This window comes from Pholcus phalangioides, unplaced genomic scaffold (genome assembly GCF_987345545.1).
Source record: "Pholcus phalangioides strain wild (caught in Gottingen) unplaced genomic scaffold, Ppha-v1.0 ptg000007l_1, whole genome shotgun sequence".
NCBI classification, from domain to species: domain Eukaryota; kingdom Metazoa; phylum Arthropoda; class Arachnida; order Araneae; family Pholcidae; genus Pholcus; species Pholcus phalangioides.
The window spans coordinates 64,987,548-65,012,460 of record NW_028301600.1 but is presented as its reverse complement, the minus strand read 5'-3'; the positions used below and the strand labels follow the sequence as shown (position 1 = coordinate 65,012,460).

The 24,913-nt window shown below is 33.1% G+C and overlaps 1 protein-coding gene across 3 annotated transcripts in view; it reads left to right on the top strand.

Annotated features, from left to right (window-relative positions):
* Nucleotides 1–24,913, top strand: part of LOC149085631 (sodium-dependent phosphate transporter 1-A-like) — a 50,263-nt gene that overhangs the window by 8,374 nt on the left and 16,976 nt on the right. For all 3 annotated transcript variants that reach the window (XM_089233787.1, XM_089233789.1, XM_089233788.1), the window contains exons 3-5: nucleotides 3,249–3,350; nucleotides 5,985–6,125; nucleotides 13,773–13,858. In XM_089233787.1, the coding sequence (XP_089089913.1) occupies nucleotides 3,249–3,350; nucleotides 5,985–6,125; nucleotides 13,773–13,858 (329 nt within the window). The remainder of the gene's footprint in view (nucleotides 1–3,248; nucleotides 3,351–5,984; nucleotides 6,126–13,772; nucleotides 13,859–24,913) is intronic.

Below are 24,913 nucleotides of genomic sequence, written 5' to 3'. Positions count from 1 at the left end.
GTTTTCTTAACATACACTGCTGGGCATTCAATATGCAATACCAGGTATGAAGCCTCCAATAGTCTTGATATTTCCATTATGCGTAAATGGTGAAAGAATACGTGAAATATTAGCGCTGCAGTTTATATGCAGATGCCGCATTCAGTAACACCTCCAGTGAGCTTTATAGAATGGGGGGGGGGGGGCGTAAGTGGCATAGCGGTAAGATGCTCGACTATTAACGTGAAGACTAGCGTTGAATTGGTCTACGGTTTGAAAGTATAAAACAAACAGAGAGTCCGATATTTTTTCAAGTGTTGGAATTGTGATTTCTTGCTGTAGATTAATTAAGCCTCGTTTAACAATACGGCAGTCATACAAGCGCGTTTCTGTGTTAAGCTGAGAAAGAAACGTGGCTTAATACCAACTGGTCGTCTTAACACTTGGGTACGGCAGCCCGTGGGGACTCATGATAATGAGATCTGAGTAAAATTTTCGTAAACTTGTGAATTGGTAGGCATTCATGTCCGTCAGACCAGACGCGACCCAGGCTCTGTCCCTCGCGGGATATAAGCCTTTTACCAGTGTGGGTTGGGTCGTGCTGGGGAGAGGCATTCATGTCCGGTGCCAGCTAGAAGACCTCCTCCCCAGCATAGCCTAACCCACGCTAATATACCGTCAAGTACAGAGCTCGGGGCCTGCAGCACACATGATGTTCTTAAGACGCGCCTGACTATTAATTGTAATGCAATGTCAATTTCCCTTGTTTGATAATTTATTTTGTTGGTTGTGTATTAACATTTATCAATACGTGCAGTTCGACACGGCTAAAGTTCGTTTTCATTGACACATATTGGCTAAACTTTTCTGTAAAAATTCAAAATTTTTGGGGCAGTAGTTTTCTCTAAATCTTACGGATGAGCTCAAAAACTGCAATCTGAGAAAATCAAGTTCAAAGTGTTTTTTCTAGTATACGTTTACACTATTGTCCACACACACACACAGTTTATCTTTCTTTAATTATGAAAGAACAAATCAACCGACTGACACGTAATTTTTAGTATTTTGTATATTTGCAATCAAATAAAATATTTTTTGAAGTCATTTCTGAAAATTCGCCTTTTTCAAGTCGAAAGAGTAGTGAGACCCCTTAAAGTGCAAACCGATGTCCCATTTAAAAAAAATTCCCTCCACAGAGATATTTTAAATTTAAAAATTTTCCACATAATAGAACAGGCAAAAATAGCCTACCGAGTCGTTTGCTTCTGAATTTGCAAGGCAGATGGCGTCACTTCTTGAAAACACGTAACAGACATTCCTCAGAAACAAACTTCAAAGACATTCCTCAGAAACAAACTTCAAAGACATTCCTCAGAAACAACAAACTTCAAAGACATTCCTCAGAAACAAACTTCAAGTTGTGTGCAAAACGCATACACGGCACATTCTAGCATTCGCCAGTTCGTTAGAAGTACCGCAGCAGAATATTTGCGAGGTGCATGTGCGGTTTGGTAGTGGTATGTGGATATCCGAATAGCATCACGCCGTCTTTTCAAATGAATATATATCTATAAATATACAGAAATAAAATATGTTCCCATCCGAATCTGGTGACACCGTGTCGACTGATTGATTGACTTTCACATTATGCATCGCTATACAGTTCATCTAAGATTATATTATGGAGGGGCATTATATAAATTTTACTCTCATTCTCACCTTGTACGCTGGTACATACAAAAGTCATTAGATCATCTCTGAAGCGCGGAATCTTGTTGTAGTTCCATCTAGGCCATGATCACCTAACAACTCGCACACCACAGAATTACCTGAGGCTGCGTCTGATGAAAGTAAATAACGTGGACAGAGACGTACTCCAAATATATATCTAAAGCATCTTTCTCTCGGTAATGTGACATGTAAACAGCAGTTATTGCCGCCAATGACGGTTATACAAAATACCGATTCTTCGCGTTTCACAAGTTGAACAGAGCTCTAGTTTCAATCATTTACCCAACCCTCTTTATTTGTTTGAACAATATATTTGATATCCAGTATCATTTGTAGTGTTGCATTGTGTTGTGGATGTCGAACAGTATATGAATGTCGTATTTTCAACAAATAATGCCCCCTGTAGTTTCAGAATACCAAGTTTAAGTGTGATTGCTGAAAATGCAGTTCAAGTATTTCATGATATTTTGGTCGTGCTTACTATTATTTCAGTTCTTTGTTTGAATGACATGACTAAGGGTGGTATTCACCGCGACATGGTTTAAACAATAGTTACAATTTTTTGAATAGGAGATCGACACACGGATTAGTTAAAGACCTGAATTAAACCAATCCATGTCGATCTCCTATCCCAAAAAATTGACATTAAACCATGTCAGTGAATACCATACTAAGTACAGTCCACCCTCGGCTTACAAACGGCTGGGTTTGCGAACAATTCGGTTTACGAACAACGAAAAATCATTCGGTTTACGAACACACAAAAAGGACTGAAGGATGTTTCAAAAGTCCGTGGTCACGGGGTTATTTTTTTTTTATTTGAGAGAAGAGTTAGTTGAATAATTTGATTTTTCATCTGAGCGCCCCTCCCCAAATGCGATTCTTATTATCCATTCTGTGATCTATCAGGTAATTTTTCAAACGTCAAGAGCAGCTATACATCAGAAAATTTTTTCAAAAAAGTTTTACAATCATGTTTGGCACAAAACTAACACTCACTGTGACTTCTCAAAACATTATTTTAATATTAAACATTGCATATTGAAAATTGCGCATCACATTAAATTGCTATCATTGACAAAGCTTAACAACAATATTTTACAGAACTATGAATTTGGCTTGGAGTATATTGTGACCAGATTGTGTTGCGTGCAGAGATTTTGAAGGATTATAGATGATATTATTTAAACCAGACGTGGCCCTGTATCGTTTTTACTTCGTTTCTTTCGTAGTGCGGTTATTTTTTCAGTAACTTATTATTTTAATGATTTTCATTAGTTTCACGTTATGCACAGGAGCTTCTACAAAAATATTCACACTAGAAACCTTATTGTGCCAAGAAGAGATAAATTTATGTCACATTTATTCTTATGGGAAAAATCGTTCCGCTTTACGAGCAATTCAGCTTACGAACGTACTTCAGGAACAAGTTAAGTTCGTAAACCGAGGGTTGACTGTAAGTCTTGTTCTGCAGCAAACTCTACTTGCATGATTGGTAATATAATTTTATTTATATTTATTACTTTATTTTTTTATAGGACACAAAGTGTCCGATACAGTACGAAAAACAATTTTCAATATAGAGATGTACGATGGAGACGAAAAAGTGCTGATGATGGGCAATATGGCAGCTTTACTCGGTATGCACCACAGACATGATTTTATTTTTGAATTCCCATTGTTAAGTTACTTTACTAACAAAAAACGCGTTTATGCTTCTCATACAGTATTACAAAAATATTTAGTGGAAAAAGGAATAAAATGTGACAGTAAAAAAATCTCGGAAGTTATTTCATACAGCTTGATGTCGTATATCATAGATGACATAGCATGAAGCTGGAAGGTCTGGTGCCAGTTTCTGAAGCTTTCTGTGTGCATGTCCGACGCAGCAGTTCTTTCAGTAAAGAAAGCGATGATTATACACGATAGCTTCTTATTAACCTCTCCAACTGGATATCATATTCAATCCATGAATAGAATCTATAAGAAAGTTTTATTTGCTGTCAGCTGAGTCAACGGAATTTATAAGCAAAGAAAAACAAGAAATTGTTTGTGTGTGTGATGTATATTTATGCATAATTCACACATTCGTTGTTGGAAAAAGCTACAGCACTTATATATTCTACGGTATTTCCGAATGTGTACTAGGAAAACTCATGTGTGAAAAATAAGATGTATGTTCTGGACATACAAAATGGTTCAGCTAAGTTCTCTCAGTAAGTCAAATGTACCCTAAAAACAATTTCGAATCGAATGAGAAATACAGACACTGAGAAAACAATTTATTCCATTTCATTTTCAGCTTTGGAGATTACAAATTTGATTTGCGTCTCATACAAATACAAATACAACGCCACAACAGACAAAATGCCCAACGAGGTGGCTGATAAAAAGATGCCCATAAAAATATGGATGTCATATATTTCAAAAATACAGCAACCCAATTAAAAATGAAATTAACACAAATTATAAACAATATATACACATGATAAAATATTATACAACGCCCATAAAGAATACTTATGGTTGTCTCATAACTTCATGCTGAAGATGCCATTGAATGATACCATTTATTATAGAAAAGTTTATACGTATAACCGTCCCTCAATCAATCACTTTTTTTTCATCCATCAGTTCTCAGGTTTAATGAATTATATTTCATACTTGAAAAAAATCTATATAAATAGGTTCAAACAATTTAAAACGCAATTGTTAATCAAAATGAAATCAATTTACTCCATTCTGCTAGTTACTTTTATACTGTAATCACATGTGTAAAAATACCAGATTTAGAGCATTTTACGTGCTTAACACATTTTAGCAATCAATATCCTCTCGGAAATCTGATCTTAGGAAAAATTACAAAAGAGGAACAAGATATTTTCCGTCAGCAATAGATTTTAGCATGAGTCTCAGGATGACCTGTGAAGCACCATATCCTTAACATTACAATGCTCTGATTGTTAATTCGGGCATTGACTTAATGTGCAATTTATTAGTGTGAAGAAAAAATTAGGGTAGGCTGTATCACATGGACATGGCCGCAAGTTTTGATGTGAATACGTTTTTTTGTCCTTGAAGTGCGTGGTATAGGTACTGACATAAAATTATATCATTATCATCGGCTTTGTCTTTAAAATAGGTAACAAACGATACCAATTTCGTAAATTTTCGTTGTGAACTGCTCGAGATATAGCGGACAACAATTTGTTACGAATCAGGGCAGTGGGTCTGGTGCCCAGACGGGGAGAGATATTAAAACCGGAGTGATATCATATAGAATGCACCTTTGCAATGTGCATCTGACGATACCATTGCCTTTGACTGGCGTTGCGTACTTCCCGATATATTTAAAAGGATTTCGTCACGCAACTTTGTGAATGCTCCCAGTATCGTCAGATGATTCAAAAGACTTATTCACGTGAAACATTTTTGCGCAACAACTGCCATTGTTAACTGTAATTCTCAGCTCTTTTTGATTTTTCGTGTTTAACACGAACATATTCACGAATTACTTTTGTGATTCATGTTGAATCATTCGCACAAATTTCACTTCGGTTTGGATCTGAAATAGACAACTAAAAAAAGATCTAATACACTTTTGTTATTGTTTGTGGCCATGTATTTTTAATCTAGATATCTTCTTGATTAAAAAGATGATTTGAAACATCGAAATGTACCGCTTCTTACAATTTTGTCTGAGTACAATTTCCTTTTGAGCAAGCAAAATTGGGATTTGCAATTTGCTTTTTATTCTGCCATAGCTGGTACCCAGTCGGGTTGACAAAGGAAACAATTATATTGTTGAGCGTAATCACTTGGGCTTCTTCATTTATTTTGTGCTTGATCTCCTTTCCTTTTGATACGTCTATTGTCTGTGGAGCAGAAATGATTTGGGTACCGCTCATATTGTGATTAATATAAGCTATCTATATCACATTTGTGGCGTTGTTCACTCACGTGTGCGTGGAAAGCAAAATTAGGTCGTAGACGGAATATTGGCTTCCCTATCACGTGTTCTAGCACTGAATTTAGAATGCACGGGAAGCTCTTAGTACAGAACATTCAAAAAAACATGGAATAAAGATATTGTGTAAGGGTATGGCTCAATATTTTCTGAACCACATGGGATCGGTTGTTGCAACCTCCGTATCAGCACCTGCATAAAGAACACATTCATATAAGATTGAACTAATTCATGTAAGTAGTTTTTTACATCTAACGCAGTATTTAAATTTTTTATCTTTTTTCACGTGCTGTCAATTTTTTTCCAGGTAGTGGTTCATGGAACCTTATAGCAACTTTTCTCCGACTGCCCATTTCCGGTACTCATAGCATAATAGGTGCCGTGTTGGGATTCACTATGGTTGCTCGTGGATTCCAGGGAATTTATTGGAAAACCCTTGGCTTCATAGGTAAATAAAAACTTAGTTCTTTTGTCATTTCTATTCAACTGTATGTCCAATATTCTCAAATAATGGTCTGATACGATGTTGAACATTCGCATTGTATCTACAGTGAAATCCAGATGACAAAGTGAATAAAATTTACGTGAAACATGTTCATAAACAGTGAACCAATCACTTTAGATAACGCTTTCTAGAGACTCGACATTCTATACTTGCACATGGTATATAAGATATCCGGTAACGAAAACGGCAAAAGAAAAGATAATCCTCATCCATTCATTCTACATTAGGGACTCTTGCATTAATGGATTCCCAAGCGCAAACCTTAATCACTTTTGATTAGTATAACTCATACATATAAAAACGTGTATTCGCTTTTTGCTCTTCCGAAAAAGAACGCGTGATATCCTGTAACCATTTCTTTCGTGATTCGGAATGCAGTGCCATTACGACACAACATATTTTTTTTATTGTGGATTTTTTCCTGTTCTATCAATTGGATGAAGGAATGCAATCTTGTGTCACTGTCAGGAATTCCTCCTCATCTCATCGAAGGAAAAGAAAAATAAATATAAAAAGGAAAAAGTTGACAGAAAGAAATCAAACCTGTTGCTTTACAAGCGGTTGACATTAATTGCTTTCGTGCTGCAGAAATTCCTCACTTCTTTTTACATTGCAGTCGTTTCATCGTGTCCAATCACGTTTGACAACCCAACATTGGCATACAAGTTAAGATTATACATATCTTAGGAAGTTCCGACTAATGCGTGAACATTTTTCCTACGTGAGCATTTATATTAAAAGTAAAACCTATTAAGCAAACAATTGTTTTCATATCTTTTGAACTGCAAAGCTGATAGCAACTGGTGATAGCTTTTAACACTAGAACTTTTAGATTTTGCAGAACTGTATTCATGCCGTTACCTCCGCCTTTAAAATTGGCTCCGCCGAATTAAATAAAGACTCTGATTTCTTTCTTTTTATTCACATGCCGTTTTTATGGAAAACTGAATAGTTGTTTTCTCTGAATAAAAACTAGGGATGACGGTACGTAATGGTAGTGAAATTTCCGCATATCAAGAAATAAATTTTTAAAATAAAACAAATTTATTTGTTCCAACAACAGAAATAAGAAAAAAAAGTTGGCTCACAGTTTTCTATATTTTTACTTTTATTTGCTAATTAAATTAAATTATATATAATTAATTTACCGAAACACTCAAGTAGATACCGCGTGATAGTAACAAATTAGAGTGTGATAATGACTCAGTAACAATCTGAAGATCACGTACAAGATATATGATTAAAATAATTATGTTCACAAGTGATTGCAGAAAGAAGAAACTGCATTTTTATGTTCGAAATAAAGGAAGTACAATCAAATTAAATGTATAATGCTATACATATTTTTCTACACTGACGCATTTTACCAAGCATAGTATTTCACATGAATAATCGTACATGTGCGCGTATTTCTGCAATTACATTGATGGAAATGAAGCAACGGGTCATTCAATATGCACAATTGTGTTCTTTTTATTCAATTCACTTTGCAAAGAAAATTCTTTCTTTTTTTTTTCTACGCTATAAATCTCAAAACTTTAGTTGGGATTCAACAAGACTATTTTATGCATCGCTTTATATTTCATGAGATTCAAATGATTTACGCATATAGGACACACTAGCTATTTCGGAAACCTTTAGTAAAGTATTTTCAGTAAAAGGAGTAAACTTCTCTTAGTACATAGGAAGGCAAACTGTAAATGATAAGTCATTTCTGTTATTTATTGGGGTTATTTCGGCTTTCTCATTCAATCGACTTACCGATTTCCCATTTTGAAAGCTTTACACAAGTCAAAACTCTAGCGGAATCATTGGTTATTTCGATGCCTTTGAGAAACAATAATATCCTCACCGATTTTTCCAAAGATTTACGGTAATTTCGGTATTGAACATTTAAATAAACCACTTCATTTTGCCACGTGTTCCTTGCAGATCATCATTTGAATCGTGCAAATAATAAATGCTTATGTACGTAAAACGAATACGCTAACCTCATTTGGGTGAAAACTATAACTCGATCGATAAGTCGATTAATTGAACTAGAAACATAGTTGACACCAATCTCTAAAGATACTATTTACGTAACTATTCGATTTAGTTACGCACACCAACATTTCCATAAACATTAATACTTATGGATATGTTGTAGAGCCGCACAAAACCTACTACTATGCTATACATAAAAATATGGATGAGATATATATATATATATATATTCTGTGATTAATGGCATTGAGGAGTCTCTCCTACCTTTTTGCATGATAAAAAACGTTTATATGTAGAAATATTATTAAAAATATTATTTATCCATTGATTTATTTCAAATTTTTACATATTGTAATTGCAAATTGTGTATGCTTTCCTATGAAAGTACAAAATTTTACATATCTCCAATATTTAACTTTTACAAATTTTCAAAAAAGCGGATTAAAAACTGCTTGCGCGCATGATAAACTAACATGACATGAATAAAATTGAATAAAACTTGATTCAAAATAAAGGAAACTGTTTAGTTCAAATAAAATAACGAAAAGATTTGAGATCTATTCGTAACTACTTGGATTAAAAAAATTTTTAATTTAAAAATTTATTTTGAATAAAATTGAGTCGATAAAATCTCAATTTTTTTCATCGTTTTATGAACTGAACAGTTTTCTTTAATTTGAATAACTTTTCTTCACTTATATTCATTTCATGCAATTTCATCATGCGCACAAGCTGTTTCTAATGCGTTTTTTTATCAAATATATGTGGTAAAAATTTGAAATAAATCAATGGATAAAGAATATTTTCCATAATATTTCTACATAAGAAAGTTTTTTCATGTAAAAAAGCAGAAGAATCCTTAAATATATTGGTTATCTTCTCACGATTGGTCATGAACAGAGAATCAATGTTTCTATTGTGCTACAGTGACATTATAAATCATTCGAAGTTGAAGTTAAATAATAGTCCCACATAATACCTATAAAAATAATTTGAATGAGTGTATAATATATCATTTTCTGTACATAACTCGTGTTTAACTAAGTTTTTGTGATTTCAAAATGACAAAACGTTAATTTATTATGAGTTTCACATTATATACTTCATGAGATTCAATTTTCTTTTCCTAAAAAAGAAGTAAAACTCCCACGCAAATTCAAACAACGTACTCAATTTTGGTGAACTTATTTTTTTTTTGTTGAATCTGTTGAAACGAAAACAATGTCGAACCCTAAATTTCATTTCTTCTTGTGTTTCTTTTTTTCTGAAGCTTGCTGCATTTTTAATTAACATTATGCTTTTGCTTCATAGATTTCGTTAATATCTTTCCGAAAATTAATTAATTTGTTTCTTCTATTAAGACTGGGGAAATTACAACTTTATTAGACTTTTTTTTCAGTTTTACATATCTCTTCGAGACATTTTTTATAGTAACTTTTTTTCATTCAATCTAATCATAGATTTAAAACATTGGAATTTTATGTCCTTGCATTTTCAGTAATATTCAAAGGAATTTTTTTTCATGTATCTTACCACGCAATATTTTTTTTTACTTGGATTCTCATTTATCAAATATTTGTTTTCTTGAATTTAAAAATCCTTTAAATTGTATTCTTTTTGGTGAGTTAATTAAATTTATACATTTGCCATTAAAAAAAGTGGTTTCTTTTAATACCATTGAAAGCCGACATAGATGAACCCAAAATTGCTTCTTTTATTTCGACAATTGAGAAAATTGTGAATAATTTTAAAATTACTTGTAAAATTATGTGAAGTGTATATGTTACGATAAATGTAATGTGTCGGTAATAATGCCTAATCAACCAATCTCGTCTCGGCTAGTATAATAAATTTCACTTTATCTATCTCTTTGTACTAATAATTATGTATAATTCCTAAATGAAGTTTTTAAGATTGATAAATATGGAAAACATTATCATCTCTTTTCTCTTCATTTAATCGATACATCAGTGTTGGCCGGAGATGTACGTAAACTATGCGTATTTCACCAAAAAAAACTGAATGAAACGAAAATAAGTATTAAATACAGAAAAACATAAAAAAAATTAGAAAAAATGAATAGTTTTCATTTTTTCAGGTCGACGTGATGGATAAAAACTTTTTTCAGTCTTGTAATGTTGGCTTTCTTCCCCTGTATCAACATGTGCAAATATCACTAATATTAGGTACCGATCTAATTCATCATCCTAGACTGAAGTGTACGCAAAATTCCAGAAAATTTGACTAATTTCACTGACAATTTATCATATTTACAAGTACGATCTGTAAATTATACATAATCACCGGTAAATGTAGTAAATTCACAATATATATAACATATAATTGATAAATTGTTTACACAATGACCATTTTCGTAATTTTTGGTAAATTATTCACACAATTTATCAACCTTATCAAAATGGTCATTAATTATGAATAATCAATATTTATATATCTAATTTTATCGTGTGTCTTAATCACTTTATCTTATGTTATCATGTATCTTATTGTTTTATCTTATTTTATGATGATTTTTATCTTATTTTATCATCTTGATCGTTTTTATCTCATTTTATCATCATTTATCTTGATCGTTTTTATCTCATTTTACCATCATTTATCTTGATCGTTTTTATCTTATTTTATCATCGTTTATTTTAATCATATTTCTTTTATTTTATTTTATCATTATTTATATTAATCACTTATCATCAATCATTTCATTTCAGATTTATTAAAATAAATATAAGCGTGTGAGAGTAATACGTGTGTAATTTACCACTCTCACCGTGAAATATATAATATATGGTAAATTATTAAATACCTAATTTTATCTTTCCAATTTTACAAGATATATTCTCATAAAATAACATAACTCTATTCCTATGGTACATTCCAAATATGTTTAAGAGCTGATAAACATTATATCTTTTCTGGACATTTTAACTGCTATGTAGAGAACTTTCATTTATATAAAATTAAAGTGTATTTTTCAAAAGACATAACAATAATCATACTATAATAGTGTTTTTGTTCATCTTTTTTATTTAAACTACAGTAAACCGCCGACACGATTGTTATTGCGTGTGCGTTCTTTATCTGATGAAAGTTTTTACATACGTTTTCCAAGACCTTTATTTCAAAAGAACATGCACAGTTTTTAATCATGCATAATCGTGTTTGTTTTAAAGCATTTTTATTAAGTACGCGTGCTTAAATCAATTAAAACGACATAAAGGCAGAAATAAGCAAAAATTGACTGTTGATATATTTTCCAAATAAATAAATAGTTTTTACTATTGTAAAAATGCCGTGTCCGCAGATAATTTTTTGTAATTTTCTGTATTTTTTTTATGTACATAAATATTTAGTTTGTATTTTTTTGATAAACTGTTCGTTCCAACGTCTTCCTTTTGGTTAATGCGATGGTTTTAAACACGAAAAACTATTCATTTTCATTCTCAAACTATAAAGCTGATCTTTCAAATACGTAACGATAACTTTAAAATGAGTTGAACTTTTCTCTAGATTGCTATCAATTTTTTTTCGAATAAACTGCAAATGTTTAAAACAATTTTTTTTCTAGCATCACTCATGCCAAAACACTCAGGCATGAAAAATTAAATGAAGAAATTTTTCAATTGAAAAAAAAAAACTTTTTTATTTAAAAAACGTTTTAATATATTTTATTAAATGATTTGTTCATTTAATTGTATAACTTCAAACATCTGAGATCAAACTTTAGCGTTTAAATTTGAAAGATATCCTATTCGACAGAAAAAGTAATTCAGCAATAATTTTAAGTAACTTGGGATTTTATTTTAGTGAAGTTCCTACTCGTACCTATAAACTGCAGTGAAGATAAAATTGAAATCGTACATTTGCGTAGTTTTTGACATTTACTTATCGAATGTTTAAATCATAATTTTTGTGTATGTAATATAAGATGTAAACGTTTTTATTGTCAATTAGCCCTTTAAAGAGCCATTTTTTCTAGCAATGATATATTAAAATATTTTCGGGATTGAGATTGATTTGAGAAAAGAAATTTATTGAATAAGATAACATTAGTTTTGAAAATATTTAATTAAATAATTAATTAATTAATTTTTCAAATTATTTAGATATTTTTGTTATTTCTGAAGTTATTAATAGATTATAGGTGGCTCTAATGATAGGTTGTAAAACAGCTTTCCATGGACATTTAAAAATTGATTCATTAGGTGGTAGTCCTAAGAAACGGTAAAAGTATCGATGAAACTAAGATTAATTAATTAGTGTTAGAATATAAGATAATCTCTTTTTATTTTTAAATGGGTGTTCCCTTAGGATCAGGGTTGAATTCAAACTATGATTTTTTCCTTTAATCGCACGTGCATATCACTCCAACAATTAAATCGAGGCATACTATTTCCTCCTTGGGTCTAAAGCCAAAATATTTCTCCTGAATATGATGAATTTTGTTGTTTTTTCTGTTACTGCTTATTCTTTCTTATTAAAATTTTCATTGAAATTTTCCTTAATTTTCATGAAGTAGATATGTTACGGTAAATGAGGTGAATCGGAAATTATACATAATACAATTTACTATGCATAATCACCAATCGTCTCGGTAAGTTTGATAAATTTCACGACATTTATCATTTTTACAATGCACAACCTCTAGGAAAAAATAACTTATGCACAATTTCCAAATGAAGTTGGTAAGTTCGATAAATTAAAAACTTATCACCTCTCTTCTCTTTATTCAATCAGTTCATGAGTGTTGTCCTTACATGATACATAAACAACACGTACTTTACAATAAAAAATTTAATGAAATTAACTTTATTTAGTGTTAAGAAAGATAAAGAACATAAAAACTGTTATCAACCCTACAATGCTGGCTGGTTTTCTTCACATGTATTAACATGTGAACATGTGCAAACAAAGCCAACATTACCGACCAGATTCATCATCCTAGACTAAATTTTAAGCACGATTCCGGTAAATTTGTGTAATTTCATTGATGATTCATCATATTCTAATACGACCAGAGAACTATACATAATTACCGGAAAATATGATAAATTCACAAGATAGCGAAATTTATGAAAATTACAGGAATGGTCGTTGACTATGCACAATTACCGGATTTATCACATTTACTTTAACAATTACATGATTCGTCTCTAGTAAAAAGTAGCAGCAAAAAAAACCCTAACGTTTCCTATTTTTACATTTGAGACATATTAAATAACAACTAGAAATTCACTGCAGTGATCTCCAGTCTGCTTCGTATTTACTTTTTCGGCTGCGATTGTATTTTTTCCTAGAGGTAATACGAAACTAAAACAACATGTCATAAATATGTATTACATAACATTATATATTTCTTTTTGGAATCAAGTCTCGTACACATGAGAAATTTCATTAGTGTTTCTGATTCTGTTTTTCGAGTAACGGCATAATAATAATAATAACCTCTGTGAAACATACTTTTTTTTGTTTATAAAATGGCGTTATTACATCTTTTTGTTGTATTTCTTTTCCTCCATAGGTTCAGTCAGAACTACGAATTTAATAAGAAGCTGATGGAAGACATTTGTTTTTTTTTCGTTGCAGTTTCTTCTTGGTTCTTATCTCCAGTATTATCTGGTCTAGCTTCAACTGTGCTATTTCTATTCATCAGAAAATTCATCATACAAAAAGTAAGAATCCTAATATAATATCTAGAATAACAAACCCTTTTCCGAAATTCATGAACATCAAAGCTGCAAAGATGTTCATCCGCAGTAAGAAAGTATACCGATACCAATTCTAATCTTATGTGCATAATGCGAATTTCCAAATAACATTTGTTATGTTTTATTAATTATACCAATTTGTTTCTAGTTGATGAGTTTTAGATTCCTTTGCGCGTGAAGTTTTTTCCCCCTTAATTTATACAGGGTGATTACTTAATTCCCTTTGCCACATTTTACTGGTAAACCGTTGATCTTAGAGGCATACAAGAAAAATTGTTCAAATAACGTGTGGAAATCAGATACGTCATTCATGTTGCAAGGGTTGTATAGTTATTCAAATAAAAAAAATTAACTTTTTATATGAACACTCTGTGCTCAAAAACCGAATTAAACAGTTACTGCCCTGTCTTTCCCGAAGCCAACAAAAATCTTTCATGTTTCTAAGTGCAATATTTACTGATATATTTGATTTCAAAAATCGGAAGAAAGTTCAAAAAGAACAGCAAAAACTAACGGACAACCTTCTTTCCCTTATTTTTACCTGTTCTTTCCCAAATTTTCTCCGATTTTTGATTTCTAATATTTCTACGAATATTGCGCTTAGAAACGTGGAAACGTGGAATTTTCTTTGCTGGCCTCAGAAGAGACAGAGCAACAACATGGTAATTGGGTTTTTGAGGAAAGGGGTCCGTATAAAAATTATTATTTTTGTAATTTTAATAGCTATACAACTTCTTGCAACATGAATAACGCATCTCAGTTCTACATGTTATTTGGATAACTTTTGTAATTGGAAGTAAGCCTCTAGAAGCAACAGTTCGCCAGGAAAATGCGGCAAGGGGAATTAATATTTACAGAAAGACGTCCTTTCCCGCCATGTTATTACAATATATAGGGAAAACTAGTTGCATGAAGAGATTGAATCATTATACAATATCTCTTTATACAGCCAGTTTTCTATATACAGGGTGTTCTGTTAATGGACCGACAAACTCAGGGGGTTGTTATTAGGCATCAAGAGGAACAAAAATTGCAATGGAACATGGCAATGGAACTCGCAAACCACGTAGAGAGGGTGAAAATCACGAAAAACGCATGCAAGCTCCGAGTCCAGAGGAGACGAAAGGTGAATGTCAGTTGATCGCTGAATGCGTTCGTGGGTTCGATCACCATATCTGACGTAACCGGCGTGTGGTTCATGCATGATGATGCCCCTGCACATTTTTCCCGTGAGGTGCGTAATCACCTCGATGTTACATACCCAAGGAGGTGGATTGGACGCGCGGGACCCATTGCTTGGCCTCCAAATTCACCGGATCTCAATCCGTGTGACTTATTCCTAGGGGGTCACCTTAAATCACTCGTTTATGCTATGCCTCTGGACACACCGGAGGATCTCATAGCGCGGATTGTCGTCGCTGCGGCAGACATCAAAAGCATACCTGGTATCTTCGAGCGCGTCCGGGAATCGTTTTTACGTCGTTGTAGACTGTGAAATGACGTGGAAAAATTAATTAACACTATGTAATAAGCTTCCTACGAAATATTTTAAATATCATTCTCAAGTTCTTTATGTAGAAATATATTTTTTTAAATTTGGTTAGGGTGAACGCAATGTATATTTTGTTTCAACATTATATACATTTTAAAAAAATGTTAATATATGTCTTTCAAATTTTTTAACAATTTTATGGCCAAAGAACTTCATTGAAAAGAGAAGAAAAGCTACAAAAAATAAAATTATTTATCATCTTTTTTAACAACATTTCTTAAGATTATTTTGCAGTGAAATCATGACTCTGGATACATTTTTCTTTAATGACGAAGTAAGTGGGGGAACGGGGAACATACAGTACTTTTACTTGTTTTAAGTCATCAGAAAAAAGAACTTTTAATCAATGTATCGGCATTGCTTTTTACGTAGAATATTAGCTTCTCAGTGTGAAGTTGAATCATTAATTTCATCTCAATTTTTTAACATCAGCATTTATACATATAAAACATTTTTTTTTCAAACATTAATTAAGGTTTTGCAAAAACTAATGATTATTTTAATTCGAGACCTGAATATGAAATTAGGATATCTGAAATCCAGGAAAACATCACTTTAAATCTTCATTTTTTCTAATACCTGAAATTTAAACTCAGAAATTTTATTGTTTCTCGTGTAAAATGATTTATTGCACTATAATTTGTGTTTTTTGCTGCTGAACAGTTTATTTTGAAATTTTCATAATAATATTTCTTAACTTCTCGTAAATATCGTACAAAAAATATTATCAGAGAGAATTTTGGAGATATCTCTTTGGTGTGACTTTTCTATATATCCGATCTTTAAAATATTGTAACGAACGAAATCTGAAAGGAAGAGAAAATATTCACTGTTGCTGTTTTTTTCATGGAATTCCATACAACGTTAAATGCAACAATTTTTTTTATTATTATCTTGGAATTTAATCTAAAACGTATGAAACTCTTCTTGACGGGTGACTTATTTTTTATCTACATATTTTACCATGAGATTTTGTTCTCGCAGTACCGAATCTTGCTCATGAATATTTTCATTGCCTATGGACGTAGAATGCTCCTATAGCTATACATTTCGTTCTTTCTTTGATATCTTTTACCTTGGTGTCATTCGTCAAAAATATAGAGGCGAAATTTTTCCTCCTACTATAAGTCCCATATTTTTTATGTTACAGAAAGGAAAAATGTTTCGTATTTTTCCGGTAATTTATAAGCTTTTTTTTTTTTGCAACTTCCACTCCACGACGAAAGAAAACGTATAATCTACTGATTTTAATTTCCCACGATTTACTAAACAAATATCATATTAATACACTGGTGTGTAAAAATTAACGACGAAGCTGAAAAATTGAGGTCGAGTACTCTTTACGGATGAAAGCAGACTTAGTCTAACTAGCGATTCTGGACGCATGCTCATCTGGGCAGAGCGGGGAACACGCAATAAACCTCCAACATCATCAAAAGGAACCGGTCTGGACGTGGTAGAGTTCTCGTTTGGAAAGGTATCATGCTTGGTACCCGAACATCTTTCAAGGTGGTTCAGTCGCTGGTGCTCGCTATTGTACTGAGGTTCTCCGTTCTCATATGCGTCTTTTTAGAAGTGCTGCGAGTCCTCAGTTGCTCTTCATGGACGACAACGCTACACCTCATCGCACAGTGGCTGTAGCAGAGCTGTTGGAGAATGAAGATATTCAACGCATGGATTATCCGGCAAGATCTCCGGATCTAAATCCAATCGAACACGTGTGAGACACGCTAGAGAGACGTTTGGCAGCACGTCACCAGCAACAATTCCGGAGCTGCGATTGTCGGCTTTATTGCTACTTTTCGAATTGAGAATTTTTCCACGCTATTCATGTGAGTACTTTCCAATACTTTTTTGTCGTGAACTCTTACACCAATAAGTATGGAATACCTATTAATTTTCTGCAATAAATACAAATACAAGGCCACAACAGGAAAAATGCCCAACGAGGTGGCTGAGAAAAAGATGCCCATAACAAATATGGATGTCATATATTTCTAAAATACAGCAACCCAATTAAAAATGCAATTACAAACAATATGTATACATGATAAAATGTTATACAATTTCCATAAAGAATTCTTATGGTTGTCTTATTCTAAGTATGGATAGCTTCTCGATTTATCCCAACATGTTTATCGTATTTCTTTTTAAACGTGTCAATTATGTTAGAATTTACTACCTCTGGGGGTAATAATTCTAATATAATTTGTAATATTCTGTTTTGATTGACGAAGTAATTGTTTCGATCTCAGAAAAAATTGATTCCTAGTATCGCAAAATTATTGGCATCATATGGTGATCGAATGGAAAGTTTTATACTGGAACAGCTAACTTATATTTGGCTATAGAGGATGACGCCTTACACTTCTTACTTTTTCGATGGAGTATAACTATTTTTTGGATACCAAAGGATATTTTGCTCTATTGTGTAATAAGTAGAAGGCTAGCAGGGTGTATGTATTTTAAGAAAAGTAACTCCTGGAACAATCTTCCTTTTTAAATCTCCTGAAAAATACACAAAGGTTTTCGTTATAGTTTTGTTCCTGTGTAAATACAAGCGAGCAAACACAAGTTCTTCTTGGCAGTCTTTTGATCTATTGACCGTATCATCCCCCTGGAGATGAACATCTGTGTTTCAAGCATTTCCTTTATCGAACGATGCGGATACCTGTTTCTTTCTCACGGCCAAATATTTCATTTTCTTATGGTATTTTAAGACAGAACGTATCGAAAAATACTCTTGGGGTCGTGCCTAAAACTTAGAAGAAAGGTATTTCTTTCGTTTTTTTCTTTGTTTGTTTCTGTTCTCTCTTTTTTTTCCATTTTATTAGTATCTTCAGTTTGGTTGAAAAAGTTTTGAAATTTCTGGACCAATTTGTTTTCATAAGAGCACACGGCTAACGATCCAGTGAAGAACATAAGCATTAGGGAAGAACATGAGCCTCTAAATACTACCCACAAGCAATACGTATAGAGTTATCTGATATTTGTTACGAAATAAATTCTGATATTTTCACTTGATATCTGTTGCAGTAAAAGCATTAATCTGAAGCAAGTTTACAATAAATATTTTATACAATTTTCTTTAATATCTTATGCACATATCACAAATCATATTAATGCCACGCGGAATTTATTCTACATTTTTTATACATTCTGTGTTTTTTCATTAATTATTTTGGAGGAATATGAATTTTATTTATCGCATCTCAACTGAATAGATAGAGTTTTTCAATCATTGGAATGCGTTATTAACTGATCGTAAGCTTTATGAGCTTAGATTATCATAAAAATGGTAATAAAACTTGGTTACGATTTTTTTCAGTATCGTAGAGTGCCGTGGCATGTTTTATTCTTTTTTATATTTTCTTTTTTCTGTACTACAAAGGTAGAAAATGTTCATTTTTGGTAGAATAAGAATGAATATAATGAACATGGATAATATTATGAAAGTGTGCAGTGTTTCACACAGTAATTCTTTGAAACTGAAAGAAAAAATACATATATACAGTGTGTCTATAATAATTGAAGTTGACATCTGAGCTGTCTTCAGCCTTAAGTACCCATCAAGGGAATCATGAAACTTTAAGCAAAAACGGCCACATGACCGCAGAAAAAATTGCTACCGCAGGGAGTCCCTCATCGAGGGGTTAGTGCACCAACCTCTCGATGAGTATAAAAAACAAATCTGCCGTTCGGAATCGGCAATAAATTGTAGGTTCCGGTCTAATTAGCCCTCGTGTGCAGAAAATGACCATGGCGCGACAAAAATGATCAATGACGAAATTTTAGGAACATCTTAATAAAGAGATAAGGAGATTTTTTTCGAAGCTCCTTTAACGACCAAAATTCTCGTCGTACGTCCTGGTTTGGAATCACCGCATTTGTAAAATAGTTTCACCAACGTAGCATGTTTCTGTGAACTCTACGTCTCGTACCTTTTAGTGAAGAAAACGAGAATGTAGATGATTCTGCTGAATTTTTTATGTATCCTGCCATGAAGTTTGAACAGATTGGTAAGAGTTTTATGTCTTTGAAGCTTTCTGATGGGTAAGTTGAGACTGTGTAGACAGCTTATGACACACGAACTCTATTAGAAAAATTCTTTACATGTTCGTATGGGATCAATATTGAAAACATTACTGGACGAAAAATACACACTGCAAATTATCATATAAATTTAATATATCAATTTATTGATTTACATTTCAATTATTCAGTAATATTTCTCAGCAATTACCAAACTTTTTTTTCCTGAAAAAATATTTTGTTAGTAGAAAATGTCATGAAAGTTAAATTTTGGAAATGTACGGTGCACATACGTGATTGTGGCACTAACTTTCAGTGCATAAATATACATACAGGGTGTTGCCTTGAAGTGGCGACAAACTCAGAAGGGTGATATTAGACAGCAAGAGGAACCAAAATTGCCATAGAACGTGGTATCGCAAACCACTTTTAATCGGTGAAAATCGTAAAAATACTTATGAAGGGCTTGACGTCAAGTGGGACAAAATGTCAATATTAAGTAGAAAAAACATTTATTTGACAGCATGATTATAACACAGCTTCTGATGAACAAAATAAAGTACAATAATAAGTACAAAGAGGTGAAATAAATAATTACAAATCCATTTACTTTGACAGCATGACTACAATACAGCTTGCAATTTTCACCGAATAAACGTGGTTGCGATATCACGTTCTACAGCAATTTTGTTCCTCTTGATGCCTAATATCACCCCTCTGAGTTTCTCACCACTTCAAGGCAACACCCTGTATATATTTTTACTAAGTATCCGTTCATGCGGTGATTATTCCTAGAAAGACAGCAATTTAGACTCAGTTAATCTTAGACAATCCGTAGGTTTTCTTCCTCTTCTATTTTTTCAATCTTTTTTCAGTTTTTGTCTTTTTTTTCTCTCTTATTGTTAGTTAATTCTTTTAAGTAAAGTCACACATTTTTTATAAGAATATCTAATTTCTTATCGATGAATATGGAAAATTGTTTTCAGGAAATTTATATTGAATTCTAATCTACTCTCCAATTTATTCCTGTTCATCAGCTCAAAAAATTTGGAAAAGTGGTAGAAAAATCGCGCTATTAGTGTTCTTATTTTTTGCGTTTCATTACATAATTTCCATGGACTAACTAGTTTTGTTGGTATTCTACTCCATCTGAAAACAGCGATAACTTGTTTGATAATAAAAATACACTTAATTGACCACTGTAGGGATTGGCGTAATTTTATTGAATCAGCAGCTCTGTATTGGAATACTTGCCTCGGGATTTCCATCTTCATCTTTTGTTTTTCGTAACGTACTTTGCGGGAACTAGAACTTGAAAAATTTGCGAGACTCAATAGCTTAATTACGATCTCCCCCCCCCCTTCTCTCTCTTTCCGTAATTAAATTCAATATTCTCTACGATAATAATTAATGAAAGCTTACTTTTTGCATTCATTACTCCGGCCACAAATTTCTGTTGGTACAAAATATTGCCAAATGAAATCTCGGGTTCATCGAAAAATAAGACAAAAACCTATAAAAAGGGAAAAAAAAGGAGATTTAATCAAACTTATCTATTTGTCTTTGGTAAAACAAAAGAATGTTGCTGTGATTTGAAAGATGCTTGAATTAGTGATGATCTTAGAGCAATCTGCAAACGAGAAATGTGATTTAAACAACTAAGCTAACGAAGTTTTTCTTCCTCAAAAAGAAACAAACAAAACATGAACAAATAGATTCCTAATTGAGTTACTCCTGTGTACGGGAAGGTAATAAGTTTTGATAATGCCTTAAAGAAAAATATTTTGCTGATGTCAGTAGTAAACTAACTTCGTTTTACCACAAGGAAAAATTGGACTGTGCATAATGTACGTATTTTACGGATGTTTAGACATTTGTAACGAACTGCTTCATGTAATGTAAACAATTTCAATTTTACTCCTCCATTATGGAAATTTAAATGTTTCGGTTCTCGTCGATTTATCAATGAATATTAGTTGGCTGAGAGCTAAAAGCCATAAAAAATATTCATTTGAACAGAAAGGAATGAACAACTCCATCTTGTTCTCACTTTTTTGATGCAAGATTATCAATATGCCTACCAATCAACTCACGCAGAGAGGTTTTCAATGCAGAAAAAACTGTCTTACGTTTCCCAATATCAACTAATAATGCTAGTAATGATGAAAGATAATATACCTACTATTATTAGTCAACGTTTAAAGTCTCTACAACAATTTACATACTTTCTTTTCTGAATAAACTGCTGGTATTTCCAAATAGCAATGTTTACCAAAAATAAGAGTTCGCAAAGCAGGAAATCAGAAAACTTAAAATATACTCACGTTAAGGACTGACAAACTGTTTTGAAATATTAGTGATACTTTTTCACCGTTCTGATATTTCGATTGAATGTTCAATATTTTATTTTTTAAAGTAATGGACTGATTTATTTTTGAAAAAATCCACGATGAAACATCGTGTGCGAAATTTGCTTTTATAACATTGCTTTCAAAGAAAAAGAATATATTCGTTGCATAATTATTTTAGTAGATTTAACATGCAAGAAAAACATTTGACTTCATTCGTTTTGGATTATTTTTGCAAGTTCTTATTCTACGCAGTTTTGCGATTTCGGAAAAAACAAAACTGATTTCCTAAGATAAACGGAAGTAATGAACATGGAAGTGCATGGTACGTTTAGTACCAAACGGCTTGCATGAAAAAGTGCATCGACAAAACTTCTGAGATCTTTTTCTTTTATGTCTTCTTTTTCACTTCAAGAACTAGGAATAAGATAGATCCGCTGTGGGACAGTCGAAAGCTGATGGTTCAGCCGTAGGATATATTTTAGTCTTGACTTTTGTTTTTTCAGCTCTCTTAAAAAAACAGTGAGAAATAAAATCCGAAGAGAAATTCTCCCAAAAAGATTTTTTACTTTATTATGGTGCATCAAATGATGGGACAGAAAGAAATTCCATTTGATGTTCGAAAGTAAATGTTTTATTTTACGATCGGTTTTTATTGGGCATTTTAGGTAGTAAAGAATATTTGAACATGCATTTCTAAGTCGTAAGGATATGATGACCAAAGTTTGAAATAATCAGATATACAATACGAAATGCTTGCGGATCGAGAAGTTTTATCAAATCACATTGTCGTCAAAAAATCACATTTCTAAGAAATACTATAAAGAGAAATGAAATTGTATATGAAATGATTTGATGTGTATGTGTTTATGTTTCATTACTTGGGACTATGTATTTAACTGAACACGTCATAATAAACAGAATACGCAGAAAGTTATAAATAAATGACGTTATAATGCACAAATTTTTAATGAATCCTCACACGCGTGAAATGTTATTGGAACCTGAATGCATTTTGTAGAACTTATAGTTTAAGTTTAGTAAACGCTTGCTTTTGTTTGTTGCGGAAAATTCAGCTAAGTAAATAACATCATTACTCTTAGTAAACCTTGATAATTCTTCTGATCTTCACATGAAATGGGAACAAAAAACAAGTCCTTAGAAGGGAAACATTTTCCTCAAAATCGACGTTTTTAAAAGTAATAGAGCACACTTATACAAAAATATTTTGTGGAAGAATACGTGGGCGCAAGTGACATGCCTACACCCAAGTAGACTATTTAGGCGTTAGAAGATTAGAATCAGGTGAAAACAACGCAAGAACTTTTTTAACAATTGAGGGCACTGTTGTGCTTTACGTGTTTCACCCTTTCAGCGGCAATCCCAAGATATCGCGCCTTCTTAAAGCCCTCTTATTTCGGCAATCACAAGCCCAGCCATCTCTGTACAGAGAGCTTTGGTTGATAACATGCCCCCCCCCGACCTGTCAATCAACTGCCAGTGAGCGGAGTCAGGTTTTGTTCAGAGTATGATTACAGAAGGTGAGAGAAAGGATTTTTCCTTTCCGTTCGAGATAACAGACGAAAGGTTTTTCTCTTTCTTCTTTTTATTATTATTATTATTTTGTGCTGGGGAAAAGCATTTATCAGCTCACACAATCGGAAAAAAATATTCTTCTTGAAAATAGGTGGCGATTTCTAGAAGGTTTAGTGATTTCCACTGTAGCAGTTATAATGCGGATCAGAAAATTTTTAAAAACTGCTTAAAGGGCTAAAATATGTCCTTCTGATGGAATATTTGCCCTAGGAGTCTACATCGACCTTGGTTTTATGAGAGCAAAGAGCATTTTTAAGCATTCCGAGTAAAACATCTCCATCTACCAATGGAAAGAAACACCCTTTGCAAATAAGATGTTATGAATAAAGAAAATTCAAGGAATGTGTAAAAGTAAAATAATTTAGCCATTTTTGGTGTTGTTTTCACCTAATAGTAATCCAATTTAATTACACCTAAATAGACCGCTAGAGCGCAGGGGCGGCTCGAGCTTACCTGCTGCCCGGGTGCGAAGCTTCTTATGCTGCCCCTAATGGTAACTCTGGCGGGAGGCTGACAGGACTTCAGTCTAGGGGAACCTCGATATAAATCTGATTTTTTTTAGAAGAAAAACCCACACAGCATTTTGTTTACCATGCAAAATTATTGCGACCATACGTCCCGCTTTTGAAGATTATGTACGATGAGGTAAAGTTTAGTAATAAATTTATTTCAGAGGTGTTTCTGGTATTCCAGGGACCAAACAGGTGAGAAACTGAATTTTTCCTTTGCTTTTATTTGACTGTTCTGGAAAAAATACCAGGCGAGGAAGCAAAAAATACACACTTGCCTCTTTTGATACACACCTTGCCTCGGGAGCGGCTCTTGGACCATGTCACCCATTGCAACCGCACGGGGTGCCGTTTAAGAGGGGGGTGTTAAATCCGAGGTGAATGGGTGGAAAAAAGTTTTCCTGACCAAAACAAATCAAAGAAAGTAAATTTTGTCCGTTCTGAAGGGGCGCCAAATCCGAAATGAAAGGGAGCAAAAACAATTTCGAAAAATTAAATTTTTTTTGTTAGGTATCGTTGGAATACGTTGTGAAGGAGGTGCGTGGCCCCCACAATGGTTGGGCAGACAGGGTTCTAACCCAGGAGACCGGGATTCTATCCTCTTATCATTTTTCATTTTCACGCTGTAAGTTAACTGAGAAGGCCCCCCCTGAAAAATTGGGCTTTCGGGCCTATGAAAAATTCTAGCCTAGAGCCCCGACGCAGGATGTAGGGGCTGTGGGAGAAGGAATAGGCAGAATTCGCAAAAGATAAGTTCCGCACTGGTAAAGATTTTCTCACACCGCCCCTGATAGATTGCATTCGTAGTACCAGGCCCTGTCTATTCCCTCAAGTTTTCTCATCTCCGTTGTGGAGGGTATGCATGATGCCCTGTGAATTTTTATTTCGTGAAATTTTTAAAAATTTTGGAGTCTTCATTAAAGTCTACGCTGCCGCCCCTTACAACCTGCCGGCAGAGTGCACTGCAGCCTTTGCACACTCA